Source organism: Hydra vulgaris, chromosome 07, assembly GCF_038396675.1.
Source record: "Hydra vulgaris chromosome 07, alternate assembly HydraT2T_AEP".
NCBI classification, from domain to species: domain Eukaryota; kingdom Metazoa; phylum Cnidaria; class Hydrozoa; order Anthoathecata; family Hydridae; genus Hydra; species Hydra vulgaris.
In genome coordinates this window covers 8,156,149-8,173,430 of record NC_088926.1, presented here as the reverse complement: position 1 = coordinate 8,173,430, position 17,282 = coordinate 8,156,149, and the positions used below count along the sequence as shown (strand labels likewise).

Below are 17,282 nucleotides of genomic sequence, written 5' to 3'. Positions count from 1 at the left end.
ATCACAGTTTCATGAAAGGTGGAGAGATATTATTTTTACAGAATCTCTAGCGTTACTGTCTATGATCACGAGCAATTCTACCCTTAAGGCTCCATCCATTAAGGGTAGAAGTGCTCTTAACTACAAACTTGATAATGATGATTATGACAGTATTATGAGTTATACAAGTCAAAGATAAAGAAATTAGTGTACTTGTGTTTCATATGTATAAACACTTCTTCTTTTAGCATTTTTATTTTTTTGAAATATAATATAACTTGCGCTATTAGGTATCCTTTTAAACTAAAAAAGCATTGCACTCAAAATGCTTAAATTATGTCAGAAGATAGAGTATAGGTCTTAAAATTTTTTTTGGTGATTTTCTATATATAGAACCTCACCAGTAAAAAGTTTCATAATTTATTTTAACTGACTACATACTTTCTGTGCCTACAAATTGAACGCAATTTATCGTATTTTAAAAAAAAAAAAAAAATTTAGCAGGCTGCTGCAAGTACTAAAATAACCTTTAACAAATAGTTATAATTTTTTTCATAAATAGTTAATCTAAGTACACAAAAGTAACAAAAAATTGGCACACCTTGTCTGTAGGTATTGAACTGTAGCACATTAAATTTTCCAAGATTTCTTCTAATATTGTGTTATTTAGCAACTTGAGATACAAGAACTCGAAAGTTGCTTAAAATCAGTTAAAAAGGCCTACAAAATAGATAATTTGGATAAAAAACTACTACCCTTTAAAATTTAAAGTGATCATTTATTCTATTTAAAAAGTTATGATCTGTTAAAAATCGAAAAAATCTACTGTAAGCTTTAGATACTCAAATTTTTCCGATTTTGGTCAACATTAATTCACTTATAACTTTTGAATGGTTCGGTCAATCAAGCTGAAATTTTTAGGATTGTTTTTTTTTTATAAAAGCTATGGGTGGTCAAAATTTGAAGCAAATTTGAGATGGTACCCTGAGGACCATTAGGTGCTTTGATGTGGAATGACCCGTAAAAAAATCTATTTAAATTAGACCTTATTTATATTGTTAAACTATTATGTCTGAAAAAAGTTATTTTCTTGCAAAAAATCACGAAATCAAAAAACTAATAATAAAGTGTAAATGATTGAAACGACTAAAACAGATTTACTCAATTGTCAAACTACTTCAAAACATTTTTACTTGCTTTTTTTCATTCTCCACTATGTGAGATGTTGCTTTTTTCATTCTCCACTATGTGAGATGTTGCTTTTTTCATTCTCCACTATGTGAGATGTTGCTGCTTCGCAACAAAAAAAGTTTATTGTTTTCACTAACTATTATAATATTATTAGTAATTCCCTATTCATAATATTTCCATATATTGGAATTTTATTTAATGATGCTGTTTTACATCACAAGTAGGAGAAGGAGTTCGAAATCCACGTGAAATGCAAAAATGTATTCGTAGTTACATAAAAGATGAGCATTTTAGAAGTCTTAAATTACCTCCAACATTATCTAGAAGATACTATCCCAAATTCAAGATATATGAAACCATATGTATTAAGCAACTACAAAGTTAAAATTTTCTAAACTAGATAAAAAAAATGGCAAAAGGTTGAAGAGTGGAAAAAGAATAATCCAAGTAATTACTTTTACTTTCGTGGATATGGAGAAAATACAGATCATGGCAAAGAGTTAGATGTTACAGGTGAAGGTAACAGAGACAATGAAGGCGATATTTTTGTAATAAAAAGAAGTATTACTATTTTAAGAAAAAAAAATACAAGATATAATATAACATAATATATCAAATTCTGTTTTCTTGTTTTACCAAGAAAAATGAGTCTAACGACAGTAGATGTTAGACTATAACAGCCGTTTTTCATTAAAACGTTTTAGTTTGTTTTTAAAATCATTTACAGAAGTTGCATTAATAACATCTTGATCTAGGATATTCCAAGCTTCTACAACACGGTTAGTGAAGAATTTATGCCTAGAAAGTGAGTTTCTTACATATTGTCTTCTTAATTTCTGATCATGCCCTCTCGTAGTATTAGTTATTCTCTCAGGTTCGTTATACCAGTTTCTTTTTATCTATATTGTTTTGAAATCTAAACATCTGAATTAGATCACCTCGCAACCTTCCATCAACCAATTTTAAAAGTTTCATATTTTGTTCATAATTAATACCTTTTGGGAAACAAATTTTAGTTGCTCGTTTTTGGACTCTTTCTATAAGAATAATATCTTTAGCGTAGTATGGGTTCCATATTTGAAATGCATACTCTAAGTGAGGTCGCACGAGTGATATGTATAATAGTTTCATAGTATTTTTGTTGATATAGTTGAACGCGTGTTTCGTTAACCCCAACTTAGTATTAGCTTTGTTAACAATATACTCAATATGATGTTCCCATTTTAAATCATTTGTAATATATACACCTAAGTCTCGTTCTAACGATGTCTCTTTAAGATTTTTTTTAGAGGTTTCTAATTCTTCAATATTGCATTTTAGTGTGTATTTATTTTTTTGGTTATCATGACCTATGTGCATTATCTTGCATTTATCACTATTAAAGCTTAATAGCCATTTAGTCGACCATTCAAAGAGATAATCCAAGTCATCTTGAAGGGAATTATTATGGGAATTTTAATCATTTTTATCTATTTTTGCTATCACTTTTGTGTCATCTGCATATAATTTAGCTTTGTTATTTAAACCCTGCGTTAAGTTATTGATGAAAACTACAAAAAGTATAGGACCAAGAACTGATCCTTGCGGTACTCCACTTTTTACAACTTTCCCATTCCGATACATATTTCCCTAGAATTACTCTTTGTTTTCTGTTATTCAAAAACGACATACACCAATTAAGTAATAACCCCTTTATACCACTTGACTCCAATTTGAGAATTAATCTTCTATGTGCAACCGAGTCAAAAGCTTTTGCGAAATCTAAAAAGACAATATCAGCACAGATATTGCTTTTTTAGATTTCTTTAAGATAAGTAATTTTAGATAAACATCTAAGGTTTCTAGCAGGTTTGTAATGCAGCTTTTTGTTTTTATAAAACCATGTTGATCTTTGGTTATTAAATTGTTATCAATAAAGTGTTTCATTATTGTATCTCTGACAAAACTTTCCATTAGCTTGCATACTATTGAGGTTAAAGAGATGGGTCTGTAGTTATTAGTCTTTAGGCGTTCTCCTTTTTTAAACAACGGTGTAATGTTTGCTTCGAGCCAAAGTTCTGGTAGTGTTCCCAATTCTAGCGATCGATTGAAAATAATGCATAACGGTTTGCTAAGACTTTCTGCGCAACTATTTAGGACTAATGGGTGAACTTTGCCACTTCCAGGAGATTTGTTTGCATTAAGTTTAGATAATCTGTTTGCTATATCAGTTTTGTTGAACAAAGGAATTGGACAAATTAAATTTGTTACACTTTCAAATAATGAAATAATTTTAAGATTTTCATCTGTAAATACGGAACAGAAGAACCTGTTCAAATAGTTTGCTATAAACTGTACATCATTAGATAACTCGTTTTTATCGGTAATAAGTGACCTTATGTGGTCTTTAACTGTAAGTTTACTATTGATATAGGCATAAATTTTTTTTGGGTTTTGTTTTGATTCTACTACAATTTTCTTTTCGTATGCTATTATGCTACTTTTAACTAGATTTTTAACTCTTTCATTTTTTTCTTTATATTTTTGATTTAGTTCTTTATTTTTAAAATCTGATATTTTGTAACAATACCAAAGGTTTCTCTTCAGTTTTATTTCGTGCTTAAGTTGTGCATTCATCCATTAAGATCTTTTATTGCTTCTGATATTTATTGTGTTCGATTTTAATTTAGGTAAACATTCATCGCAACCCTTTTCGTAAATATTAATGATCTTTAAATAACTTTGATTGACGTCTAAATTTTTGAATTCCTTGCTCCAATTATGTTTATTCAAAATCTTTGTGAATTTTTTATAATTTCCTCTTCTAAATGGTAGCTTTGTGGTTTCAATTGAATTTTTTATATCCATTTGATCATTTGGCATGGTGTTGAAGTTAAAATTCATTTGAGAAAACATTGAAATTTGAGAAAACATTAATAAACATTTAAGAAACATTTGAGAAAACATTAAAGTTAAAAGATAAAAAATAAAAAAAAATTAAATGCATTTTAACTCTGTAAAAAACAGAATTTTCATTTATGTAAAAAAAGAGCTTAAAAAATTGTCTTATGAAATTAACAAATATTTTTAAAATATCGAAAAATATTACCCACACGATTCATATTTTCATACACATTTTTTTAGTTAATCTGATTTCTTTTTGAACTTCCATTTATATTTAGGTTAACACACTTCCCACAAAACAAAAACTTCTTTATATTCACCTGACAAAAAATCAAAAAGAACTTTTTCATAAATATGGTAATCATATATGTCTTCTAGATGCCACTTATGATTCAACTCAATAATCAATTCCACTTTTCTTTGTTGTTGTAAAAACTAACAATGGCTATTAAGTTATAGTATCCTTTGCAGTACAAGACGAAACAACAGAAGCAATTTTGCATTTTGTTAAAAGCATTTTGTTAAAACATTTTATTTGATGAATATGCATTTTTTTGGGGGGGGCTTAATGATAAGATGAATTTTGTCTTCTTCAAGCCCCAGTCATGTAAATATTTGTTTTTATAAATTACGAGTGTAAATTATTTTCAATCGGCAAATACAATACTAAAAAAAAAAAAAAAAAAAAAATAACAGAAGCAGTTACAAAAATAAGCGAGTGAAATCCAGAATGGAACCGTAAGTGTTTTATGACTGACAACTGCGAGGCGGAAATATAATCAATAGAAAACGCTTTTAAAGGTTAGTTAGTTATGAATACTTCTAACTCAATCATCATCATCATCACCATCATCATCATCATCATCATCATCATCATCATCATCATCATCATCATCATCATCATCATCATCATCATCATCATCATTGTCATCATCATCACATCCACCCTTATCATCTTCAACATTATAATTAGGTGATATCTGGAAATGCTTCTGATCCTTGAAAATTTTAGTTTTTAAAAAACCGTAAACTCTGCTTTTATCACGAATTGCAATATTTGTTATTCAATAAAAAAATATTGATCTTGAAATTATGATATATAATCTCATTATAAAACCATTATATAATTATTATATTTGTTACTATAATTAAAATTTATAATTAGAACTTTAATTGTTTAATTAATTTGATAAATTGTTAGATAAAACTAGAAAAATGCATGCAGTACAATATGATATTTAAAATAAAACAACCGCAAAGTAATTTAGTGGTGAATAAATATTTTAAATTAATGAAATCGCAACCTATCTTTTTATGTTTTTTAAATCTTATTCAATATCTTTTTACAAATAAAATATAATGCTTATTTAATTTGCACATTTAATCCCTTTACCCAATCAAGGGTGCATAGTCTTCTCTATTTGTGTGCGGCTGTGGCGCTGTGGTTAGAACACTTGCTTTATATGCAGGAGATCCAGGTTCGAAACGAGCTTTGGGCATATTTTCGCGTCACGGTAAGGAAGGAGGCGTGAACTTTCTGGTTAAATGCACTTCCGCGGTGCTCTGTGACAAGACCGTTAGGACTTCTTGGGGCACCTCAAATTAAAAAAATATATATATATTTTTTTTAAAACACAATTTCTCAGTAAAAGTATGTAATAAATTAATTATTTTATATGAGAGCTTAATAATCAGTTGGTTTTTAAGGTTGTTTTATGACTTTCTGTGATTTTTACCGTGAGCAAGCGTGGGTAAAAATGGTTATCTTCTAATGCAAATGGGATAAGATCAGTCAAGCATACTGCTCTTTGCTTACTTAGACGAGTTGCTGCTTCTGAAACACAGGAAGACATTGACATTGCGAAACAAACTCTACACAAGGATCCAATAAGAGACTCTAAAAATGGCCTTAAATTACAAAAACACATACAAAACACATGGTTGCCTGAGAAGAAGGTAGGATCTTATTATTTATGAATAATAACCATTGTACAACATAACCATTTTCCAATAGTGTACTCTGCACTCAGAATCTAACATTGGTATCCAATGGTTTAAGCAAAGACACACTATTCGCTTTTGTACAGCGCTGGGTGAAAGCATTGAAAAGTGTAATACTAGAGATCGTTGTAAATACAAACGATGAAGTTGAGTGCAAGAATAGAGATTTTAAATATGAATTTTTAAATCAGTATAAGAATAACTTGTTAAGTGGAATGGTGGCAGTTTTGGCAATTTATTCCTGAGATACACAACAGGTAAGCTTTTAGCAACAAAAAAAAGATGTCTCAATGATAGTAAAATTTTAGTACAAACATTTAAAAGGTTATGAGTTATAAATGTTGATTGATTAACAAAAATCTATGATTTATTAAAACATGGTTTTTATGTTTTTATATGTATACACACAGATATTTAATCCTTTTTTCTTTTCTTATTTAATAGGGAAATTTTTTTTATCTATCATTTGAAATAAAGTGAGACAAAGGTAGGATCCCAACAAATAACATCTATAGTTTTATTATTCAAGGTATGTAGAAACTAATATTTGTCGCTGTGCAGAGTACAGACTCTTCAATTGCAAACTTCAAAATTGGCTTTTAAATAAACCTGAAAAATTAACAAGACGCTGTATAGAAAAGATTGTTCTTGTAAAGAGCTGTAAAAACCTTAAAATTTCTATTGACAAAAATTGCAAAAGTCAACTAATTTCAGGGTAAAAAGCTTTACAGGTGATAAAAGTTTTATTATCACTATTTGAGGTCAAGATGTTAAGTTTCCTGACTGTCAATGTATGGAATGGAAAATAACATTGATGTCATGCAAGCATATGGTACCAATTTTTCAAAATATGAAAGGAGTTAGTTGGGATTCATTGCCAGATAGTTACAGTTTATCTCCATACTTTTTTTTAGATAGTTTAGTTATTTATGGTAATGAACACTGGCATAAAGAAAACCCAAATAAATGTTTACAAGGCAACTTATCTGAGACACGAAACCATGTTAATTTCAAAAAAGTGCCGAATAAAGTATAATATATAAGTACATATATACAGTTTTATATGCGTATAAATATATGATATTTAATGTGCATATATATATATATACACTAAAATATAAAAAAAAAAAATTTAATTCCGATAAATGTAAAATATAACGTTGAGAAAACATTAATTATAACGTTGAATAAAGTTAAAATATAACGTTTTGCTAAGGTAAAATGCACCGCTGAATCAAAATAAAATATCACACTATGCCGAATTAAATTACAACGTGGGTCAACGTTGTTTTTTGGTTGTTGATGATGTCGCATTTGTAACCAAAATGATATAAAAACAACGTTGGCGGTCGATGTTGGGCCAACGCAACGCACAACATTATTCTAACGTTTCATCAATGTAGGTGTGCTAGCTGGGTAACTATCTAAACAATTGCTTTATAATGTAAAACCCATAAACAAGTACAATCTTTGCAATGGAAAAAATCTACAAGGACCTTTCTGGCAAACTAAATTTGAACAACTAATTATTTCTTATCGCGGTCCTTATTTATGGAATAAAATAGTTTTGCCAAATTTTAATTTATCTTTGAAATGGACTTTACATTTTTTAAACAAAAATTTAAAGAAGTTATCTTTTCAGCCGAAAATATTTTTTCTTGTTTTAGTTCTTTTATTTCATATATTTATCCAGTATATTTATATTTTAAATGCACAGTTATATATAGTTTATATTGATTTATTTTTATTGGTTAGTTTGATTTTATTGTTTTTATTATTATATTTGATATTGTAAAGGGTTCATGATAAAATCATGTGATCTTCTGGAAGTCCTGCCGATTAAATTTGTAACAAAAGCTAATCTGTAATCGTATTTTTTTTAATGAAGGCAAATAAATTTACAAAAAAAAAATACATATTATATTGCACTTTGTAAATGATGATAAACTAGAAACAGCAGAGGATTTTGATAGTTTAATATCAACTGAAATTTCCGATCAAACCGTTGGTCCTGAACTTTTTGAAATTGTAAAAAAACGTATTATTCATGGACCATGTAGGATTTTCCATCCAAAATCCTCGCACTGTTGCAACATTCAATGGTTATCCTCACTGCAGGCGTTTAGATAATGGTAGAGTAGTCATTATAAAAGGTAACCAAGTTGATAATTGATATGTTGTACCCTATAACCTCTGGTTATCAAAAATACTTTAAGCACACATTAATGTTTAAGCTTGCATGTCTATTAAGTCAGTAAAGTATTTATACATATATATCTATAAGGGGCATAATTGTGCTCAAGTGTTAGTTAATGAAAATCTTGACCATGATGAAAATAATACATATTTAGACTGTCGCTTTGTTTCTGCACCAGAGGCTTATTGGTAAATATATGAGTATTCCATAATTGATAAGTCAGATACTATTAAACGCCTTTAAGTACACTTTCCTAATAATCAGAAAGTATATTTTTTAAATGAAGGAGAAGAATAAGTAGCTATAGATCATGCAGCACAGCGTGACACTCGTCTAACCGCTTGGTTTAAGTTAAATACTGAAAAATAAAGAAGCACGTTAGTATTCTTATGTTGAAATTCCATATCCCTTTGTTTTTTGTAAAAATTGCAAGTGGAAAAGAAGATAAAGAGGTAGTGGTAAGGTGATTGGTCGATTGCATAAAGTCAGTTCAACTTACGAATTATTTTTTCTTAAATTGTTACTTTTTTATGTAAAAGGTGCAATGTCTTTTGAGGATTTGCGTACTGTTTATGAGACTGTTTTTAAAATATTTTGTGGAGTATGTTATCATTTAGGTTTATTGTAAGATGACATTGAGAAATACTTTAACTGAAGCTGTAGCAACTCGGATGTCTAAACAAATTAGACTGCTGTTTTCCATTATATTAACTTTATGTGAACCTGATGATCATATACACCTTTAGAATACATTTAAAGATTATACGATGAAGGATTTCATACACCATTCAATGCTAGTCGTACATGCTGAACAGGCAGCTCTTCGTCAAATTGAATTTATAATTAATCAGAGTCGCAAAACTTTAGCTGACTATAATTTGCCTACTTTAGATAATGTTCCAGAAAATGATAATGAAGATGTTCAGGTGTTTATTGATGAAGCAAACCGAGTTAGACCGTTATTGAATGATAATCAGTGTAGTGGAGCTGATGTGATCCTTGCTGCACCTACTAATGAAAATAAGCATTCAAGATTGTTCTTTATGGATGGGCCTGCCGTTTGTGGTAAAACGTTTTCTTACAATTATTTAATTGCTGAAACATGGAGCAGACACATTAGAACTGCAACAGTTGCATGGACTGGAATAGCTGCAATTCTTTTTAAAAATGGGTGCACATTGCATGGCTCATTCAAACTTCCTGTTCCAATATTGGAAACTAGCACATATAATGTAACTCCAAATTCTATTCATGGTAGATTCCTGAGACAAGTAAGTTTTTATTTACTTGATGAAGCGTCTAGGCTACCCAAATATGCTTTAAGTGCGATTGATAAGTTATTGCAAGATATTTGTAATAATATGTTTCCTTTTGATGGTAAAGTTATTTTTATGGGAGGAGACTTTAAACAATACTTCCAGTTGTGAAGCGAGGTCAACCAGCAGAAGGTATAGAATCATGTATAAATTGTTTTGAATATTGGCAATATATGCAAAGGTTCTCATTAACTGTAAATATAAGGGTTCAGATAGTAGATGAGGAGTTTTCTCAATGGCTTTTAAAGCTTGGAAGTAGAGCATTACCTATCAAGCCAAAAGATCCTTTGCGAGGGTGTACTGAATTAGCTGAGCAATGCTTTCTCAGTGATAATTGATTGATTGTGTAAAAGTTTTTTAATAGCGCAGAAGAATCCGATTATGCAAAACGTGCTATTTTAACGCCAACAAATGCTGCTTCTAATTCTATCAGCTATAATGTCCTTTTCGAAACCAATGATTGACATATGAAAGAGCTTTTAAGATTCATTAAAAAGTTATTTTTCCAGTTTTTTTGGTATTTTGGAAAGTTGTTTTCGTTCAGAGAAAGCATTTTTGTCAGATGTTTACATTTGCTATTAAATTTTTGTTCATTATTTGTTTTATTTTATGTTTTATGTCCAGACACTATCAATTTGATAAGAAGAAGTTGTTTGAATATGCAGACACTAAAAATTTTGAACAGTACCTTGCTTTTTTCCAAATATTTTGAAGCTTGGAAACAAGACATAAACATTCTTAACTTAAAGGTACCTATAAGCGAAATAGGTCATTGCTGTTATGTTTAAGTTTGCAGCCAATTGTTTTTTGAAGAAGCTTTCCCAGGAAACATGCTATAGCAGAATTTCAATTTACCTATATAGACATTTTGAGCGGAACGCTGTAGTTTTGCTCGTCGATTATTTAGTGGACCATTAGTGGTAGCCGCCAAAAGTGGCTTGCCGATAATTAAGCACCATTAAAATGTCGGAAGTGGGGCGCAAAAAAAAAGCCACACTAACATTTTTTCTTGGTTATAAGTATATAATGTATAATGAAGCAAAACAAAAAAATTGGGTATGGTAGTGAAAAGTATTAGACAGAAGAGGTATGTTTATATATACCCTAATATTCATTTAATTAATATCTTTAAAAAATAGATAATACAAACACATTTAATATTTTAGAAAACAACTAACAGATATAGAAATTAGACGAATTACTGAAGCTGCTGACCTAGGAGAGTCTCACAGAAGCAATGGAAAATGTTTTAAACAATAAAACTCAACTATTAGTAGATAAAATATAAACATACAAGTACAGCTGAAAGATCTGTTGGATCTGGGAGAAAGTTTAGAACTTCAAAAAAGGAAGATCACTATATTCTTAATGTCGTCAAAAAATGTTGTAAAATTGTATTTAAATTATATAAATTGTATAAAACTAAATCTGAGCCTAAATAATATCTCAAAATGGTCAATATCTCGTCGAATAAAAGCATTAGGTGAGTTTTTTGCTGGAATGCAAATAAAAAAACCTCTTTTAAGTGAAATCAATTGCAATAAAAAGATTAAAGTGTATTGAGCACAAAGATTAGATATGTGAGTATTGGGCTAAAGTTATTTGAGCGATGAGTCTCCTTTTGTTTTGTTTTATAATGGTCGATCTTACCATTATAAATCAAAACAAAAGGAGATTGTTTGGGGAAAAGTTTAAAACTCTGGAAACTAATTGGGGAAAAGTTTAACCCCCAAACAGTCAAGGCAACAATTAAACATGACAAAAAAATTAATTTAAATAGAATGATAATGCGATGGTGGTGTTATAGTATAAATTATTTTGACGTTGAAAGGTTCGAGCTTTTTTTTGTTTTTATGATTGCCTTGTACTAGATTGATTCTCTAAAAATGTTATCAAAGACATCTCTATTTAATTTTAATTGATTCTTGGGATTGAGGTGGTGGTGGGACCAATGCGGAGAGGTTTCTTTTTATAAAACTGATTAGAAGTGTTTAAAGTTGTATATACTTTCCTTTGTTTTTTAAACTCAAACTAAAAAATAGCTGAAAAAGGTTCAGCTACTACTTTACCCTATTTAAATAAAGTTCAAAGTATGAATACAACTTTGCTTATAAGAATAAGAGTATTATAGGTTTTAGGTTTATTCATAATTTATCCAACATTTATGTTAGATTTATCCATAATTTTTCAAACCCTGTTTGAGGTGTGATCCATTATTCCTTGAAAACGCATTGTAGTTCAAGGTAACAATTCCAGAATCTGGAATGCGATCATTTTTAGCTTTAACAATATAATTGTTGGCCGGGTTTAATATGCAACCTTTATCTAAGGTCTTATTGGTATATATACTATATTTCTTTGTGCTGCTCCCACAATGTATATATATATATTTATATATATATATATATATATATAGATATATATATATATATTTATATATATATATATTTATATATATATATATATATATATTTATATATATATATATATATACATATATATATATATATATATATATATACACATATATGTATATATATTTACATATATATATATATATATATATATACATATATATATATATATATATATATATATATATATATATATATATATATATATATATATATATATATATATATATATATATATATATAAGTTTATTTATTTCTAATAAATTATATTAATTATATTTACACGCATATGTGTTTCAAAAATTATCTTAAGACTTAAGACACAAGAACTGCGTTTCATAACGAAAGTTTATTTTCCCCCAACTAAAATGGTAGCTGTTCACGGCAAAGGTAATGATGTATTTCTGACTGCAAGAATATAAACTAATTGTATATATAAGCTTTATTGCATATTTTAGCTCCTATAATATCGAAGCCTACATTTACTAGTCTATTTTTTTTGCTTTTTTTAGCTAAAGTTTTATATTTTCGTTCTGTTCTATTGCACAAACCATCTTTATTTTATTTAATAATGACGCAAAATATCAACCTACTTTGATTTATATTAACGCCTGCAAACCAGTTTATTTATGTTCTTTCTTTACCTGGTGTTATTATACCAATCCCTAACAAAAGGAATACAAAAAATACTTTTAATAAGATTTGATTAAGATTTTAACACTACTCTTATATGTGATAATCTTTTATATACAATAGGTTAAAATATCTGCAGCTTTAGCACATTTTTATATGTATATATATATATATTTATATATATATATATATATATATATATATATATATATATTATATATATATATATATATATATATATATATATATATATACATATATATATATATGTAAATTATGTTAGTGTATTTTACAAATAGAGTGCTCAATGTTCTTAAAGAACAGAGCAATAATAAATTAGTAAAAAACACTTATCTAACTGTTATCTTCTACTTTAAGTTTCACCATTGCTGGATCATATATATGTATATATATGTATATATATATAATATATATATATTATACATATATATATATATATATATATATATATATATATATATATATATATATATATATATATATATATATATATATATATATATATATATATATATATATATATATATATATATATATATATATATATATAAGCATGTATGTATGTATGTATGTATATAAAGTTACAAGTAGACAAAGATACGATAGATATTTTTTATAAAAATTGCCAGTTTTAGTAATAACATTTTTTAAATTTTAAACTGTATGTTTTGTTAAATATTGTTTAAAAATACTGCAAAAGCTGGAGAGACTGACAAACTGGTTGGTAAATATGTTCAATTTTGATGAAAGTAAAAATGTTTTAACCACTACCGTATTTAACAATATGCTACTAAAATAAAATGTGAAACTTTTTTACTTTGTCAGGTATTTGAATGGTGATTAACTCATTTTATTTAATTGTTTTTTTCACTTTCTTAATTGTGATTTTAGTAAACAATTACTTAAAACCATGAAATAAAAACAGCATATGTAACTAGCCAAATATTCTATTTAAATATTGTCAAATTGAAAATAGCAATGTGCATATCAATTTAAAGGACTCAGTGAAACTTTTTTGCAATTTTACTATATTTATTCAGGTTTTGAAAACTGGTCATTAAACTCAAATTCCATATTCATTCTAAAGCAATTGAATAAAACCTCGTTGTGATTTTTCTCAAAATACAGCCAGCAAAGTCTCAGCTTGTCACACTGCTTCGCTGAATAAATATGGCATGGAAGTTTTTAAAACTCAATTGCTATTCTTCCACGTTTTTCCATAAACAATAAAATATCTTACTCCGACACATTAGCTGTTAATGATAGCAAGGTTACATCAGTGTCGTTTTAGTAGATAAGTTCAATAATTTTTTTCCTCTAAGTAAAGCTTTGGTAAACTTAAAGTAAGCAGTGTGTGACCTTTTTCCAGTTGCACTTTAAAATTGTGCCTCATTTCTAACTCACAAACGGATTGGTGTATGTCACTAATCAATGCTATTAATAGATTTAATGGATAGGCAAATTTATGAATAGGATTTCTAGGTACTGATACAGGCTCTACTAAATCTGGCATTTCCTGCAAAAGTAATGTGACTTCTAAATAAATTTAAAAGAAATGTCGTTTACCGTCTTAGTATAAAGAATGCCTCCTAATGATAAACCAAATAAGTAAATAAACTTTCATTAAATAAGTGACTAAATGTGTGAGGTTCATTGACAGTTTTTTTGACAAAGCTAGTGATCACTTACCTTTGGATATTGCTTTGCACATTTTCCGCAGATATTTTTGATTTGTGTTTAGATCATTAAGTTTAAAATTTAAAAGAATTGCATCAATTTTTTCAAATGCAAATGCAGGGAATTTCTCAAAGTTAAGAAAAATACAAATAACTTAGCTAATATCGATGAGGAAGTTCTTTTATATGAAAAAGACATATTGCAAGTTAGTCGTTGTAGCGATTTTTTATATATATTTATTTAATTTATATATATTTTTTAATTAGCCTAATTGTACCAATCTTATTTCAGGTATTAACAGTAGTTAGTGTGGTAGTAACACACTATGACTGCCAATTTGTTTGATTGCTGCTTATCAACCAATCAAGACCTGTTTTAAAACTGTTAAAAGAGTGTGGGCTAACCAAATTGCTTGGCAAGCTATTCTATAAATGGGCTGATCTTTTAAATAGAAAAGTTTTTACTACACGCTTGCTAAGTGATTTCTTTGATACATTTAAAGCGGCGACCTGTTGTGTGAGTTTGTTGAATATGTTTTTTTAATTGTTTCCAAATTGTTAAAACCGTTGAAGAATTTAAAAAGTTGAATCTATCTGTCAAGTTAGTCAAGTCAAGAGCTTTTAGACGGTTCTCATAGTTGATTTTATTAAACTATGGTATTTATCGAGTTGCACAATGTTGAACTCTTTCTAATAAATCAATTTTACCCTTTCAAATATGTGACCAAACTGGTACTGCAAACTCTAAAAGTGGTCGCAAAAAAGAAACATGAAGTATTCTCAGGATTCTAATATGTAAACAAACAAAGCATTTTCTAATCCAACCAAACATTTGGTTGGCTTCGCCTGCACATTTTTTTACATTATTTTTCCATTTCAGAATGCTTAAGAAGATTACTCCAAGATCACTTTCAGATTCTGTCATGTTTAACTTTAGTTCATTGGTATAATAGTGTGATTTTCTGTTATTCCGGTCAAAATCCATGACCATTTCGAAATATTAAATTTCACAAGCCAGTCTTAAGTCCACTCAAAAGCTAAATCGAGATCTGATGGCAAAGAAAGAGTTGATGCACAGGAAAGCATTTCATTCAAAATTTTGGTGTCATCTGCATACAGCTTGGATAGGTTTTTTAGAGTTCAGGCAAATCGTTTATAAATCGCACAAGCAAGAGTGTTCCAAATACTGGCCCCTGTGACACACCACTGATAATTTTTGCCCAAGAGGATACGTTTTTGTCTATCTCAATATTTTATTTTCTTGCTTTTAAAAATGCTTCAATCCATTGTATTATCAGACCAGATGTTCCATAAGCTGTTAGTTTAAGCAGCAATCTTTTATGTGGCACTGTGTCAAATACCCTGGTGAAATCCAAAAAAAAAGCATCAACAGGTTTACCATTCTCTAAGGCGGTTGAAATAAAATCAAGTGTTTCAAGTAGATTCGTTGAGCATAATTAGTTTTTAACAAAACCGTGCTGTTACTTGACTATTAATTTAAACTTTTATAGAAAAATTTCAAGTTTTCATCTGATTTTGCTTTCCATTATTTTACATGCACTTGAGGTGAGGGACTTTTTTTGTACTGAGGAGTGATATCTGCTGATCTAAATTGCACTTGCAGTTTGCTGGTTTCAAACAAATCTAAAAATATACGTAAGTAGAATATCAAACGCTAATGCATAGTTCTTTAAAATAGCCTAATGTGAATTATCAACATTGCATATACATTTATCGAAATTAATGGCTTGAGCAAAAATAAGGCACATTTTACTTTATCGCCAAGCCGCATATATATATAAAAAAAGTCTACATATCCGTAACATACATTTATATATAAAAGTATAAATCAGAATTAAAACAAAAAATAACTAAGAAAATAAAGAAATTTAAAATAGCAATTAATTAAGAAGCGTTGAAATGCTTACAACCGCTAATATATTAAAGAAACACTTAAACAAAACTTTTTAAAAAAAAAAAAAAATATCATAATTAGCAGTGGCGGATCCAGCATTTTTCAATCTTTGAGATAGCAAACTTCCAGAAATGGAGCCAACTCCAAACATTTATATGTTTATACTTATGTCAAATAATGAGGGTTTGCAAAAAATTCCCCACACCTACCCCAAACGTGAGAGCAACAAGTTGATGAAATATTTTTTGTGCTATTCTCAACTAGACTTATATTCATCGATAATTTTTAAGTTTCATAGTATTAACTCTTAGCGTTCAAAAATTATAAACATATAAAAATTACAACCCCCTCAAATTGAGGGGGGTTTGAACTTTATATGGTCATAATTTTTAAACGCCTAAAGATTATACAATGAAACTTAAAAATTATCAATGAATATAAGTCTAGTTGACAATAGCAATAAAAAGTATTCAAACTTGTTGCTCTCAAGTTTGGGGTAGGTGTTGCAAAAACTTTGGGGCTTTTTTGTTCCCAGCCTCCAATCATCGCAATTTTTTGCAAACCCTCTTTATTTGACATAAGTATAATCATATAAATGTTTGGAGTTAGCTCCAAATCTGGAAGTTTGGTATCTCAAAGATCAAAAAATGCTGGATCCGCCACTGATTAACATAATCATTCGATGAATTTTTAACATCATCACTTAAATTTCATTGATATTAATAAATTAGTTTTTCTTTGATTAAGCTTACTTTAAAAGAAACATTTAAAGTCGGATAAATTAAGATCCCTGAACAATAATAATTGTTCTGTTTTTTTTTTTTAATTGCTTTAATGTAGTCTTGTTTTTGTTGACAATCTCAAGTTTTTCCACAGATAAAGTCCGCGGTATTTAATTAAATGGGAGGTTAACTTTAAATTATATTTGAAAAGAACAAAGTTGTTATCTGAAAACTTTGTTAAATACTTATGATTAATTTTATTAAGATAAGTTGCTAAGATTTTCGGGGACATTCCGAATTTTGTTTAAACATAAACGGTAAAGCTTGGTGTAGA

General features: G+C 28.4%; 3 protein-coding genes across 3 annotated transcripts; 1 reads left to right on the top strand and 2 right to left on the bottom strand.

Annotated features, from left to right (window-relative positions):
* Window positions 1-2,049: 2,049 nt before the first annotated feature.
* On the bottom strand, window positions 2,050-2,529 carry LOC136082550 (uncharacterized). Its single transcript, XM_065801961.1, has one exon. It carries the CDS (start codon window positions 2,527-2,529, stop codon window positions 2,050-2,052), a length of 480 nt encoding a protein of 159 aa, XP_065658033.1.
* A 402-nt stretch (window positions 2,530-2,931) lies between these two features.
* On the bottom strand, window positions 2,932-3,786 carry LOC136082549 (uncharacterized). The gene has a single exon (XM_065801960.1). The coding sequence runs from the start codon at window positions 3,784-3,786 to the stop codon at window positions 2,932-2,934; it is 855 nt and encodes a 284-aa protein (XP_065658032.1).
* A 5,232-nt stretch (window positions 3,787-9,018) lies between these two features.
* On the top strand, window positions 9,019-9,905 carry LOC136082548 (uncharacterized). Its single transcript, XM_065801959.1, has 2 exons — window positions 9,019-9,628; window positions 9,673-9,905. The coding sequence occupies exons 1-2, from the start codon at window positions 9,019-9,021 to the stop codon at window positions 9,903-9,905; spliced, it is 843 nt and encodes a 280-aa protein (XP_065658031.1).
* The last annotated feature ends 7,377 nt before the right edge of the window (window positions 9,906-17,282 follow it).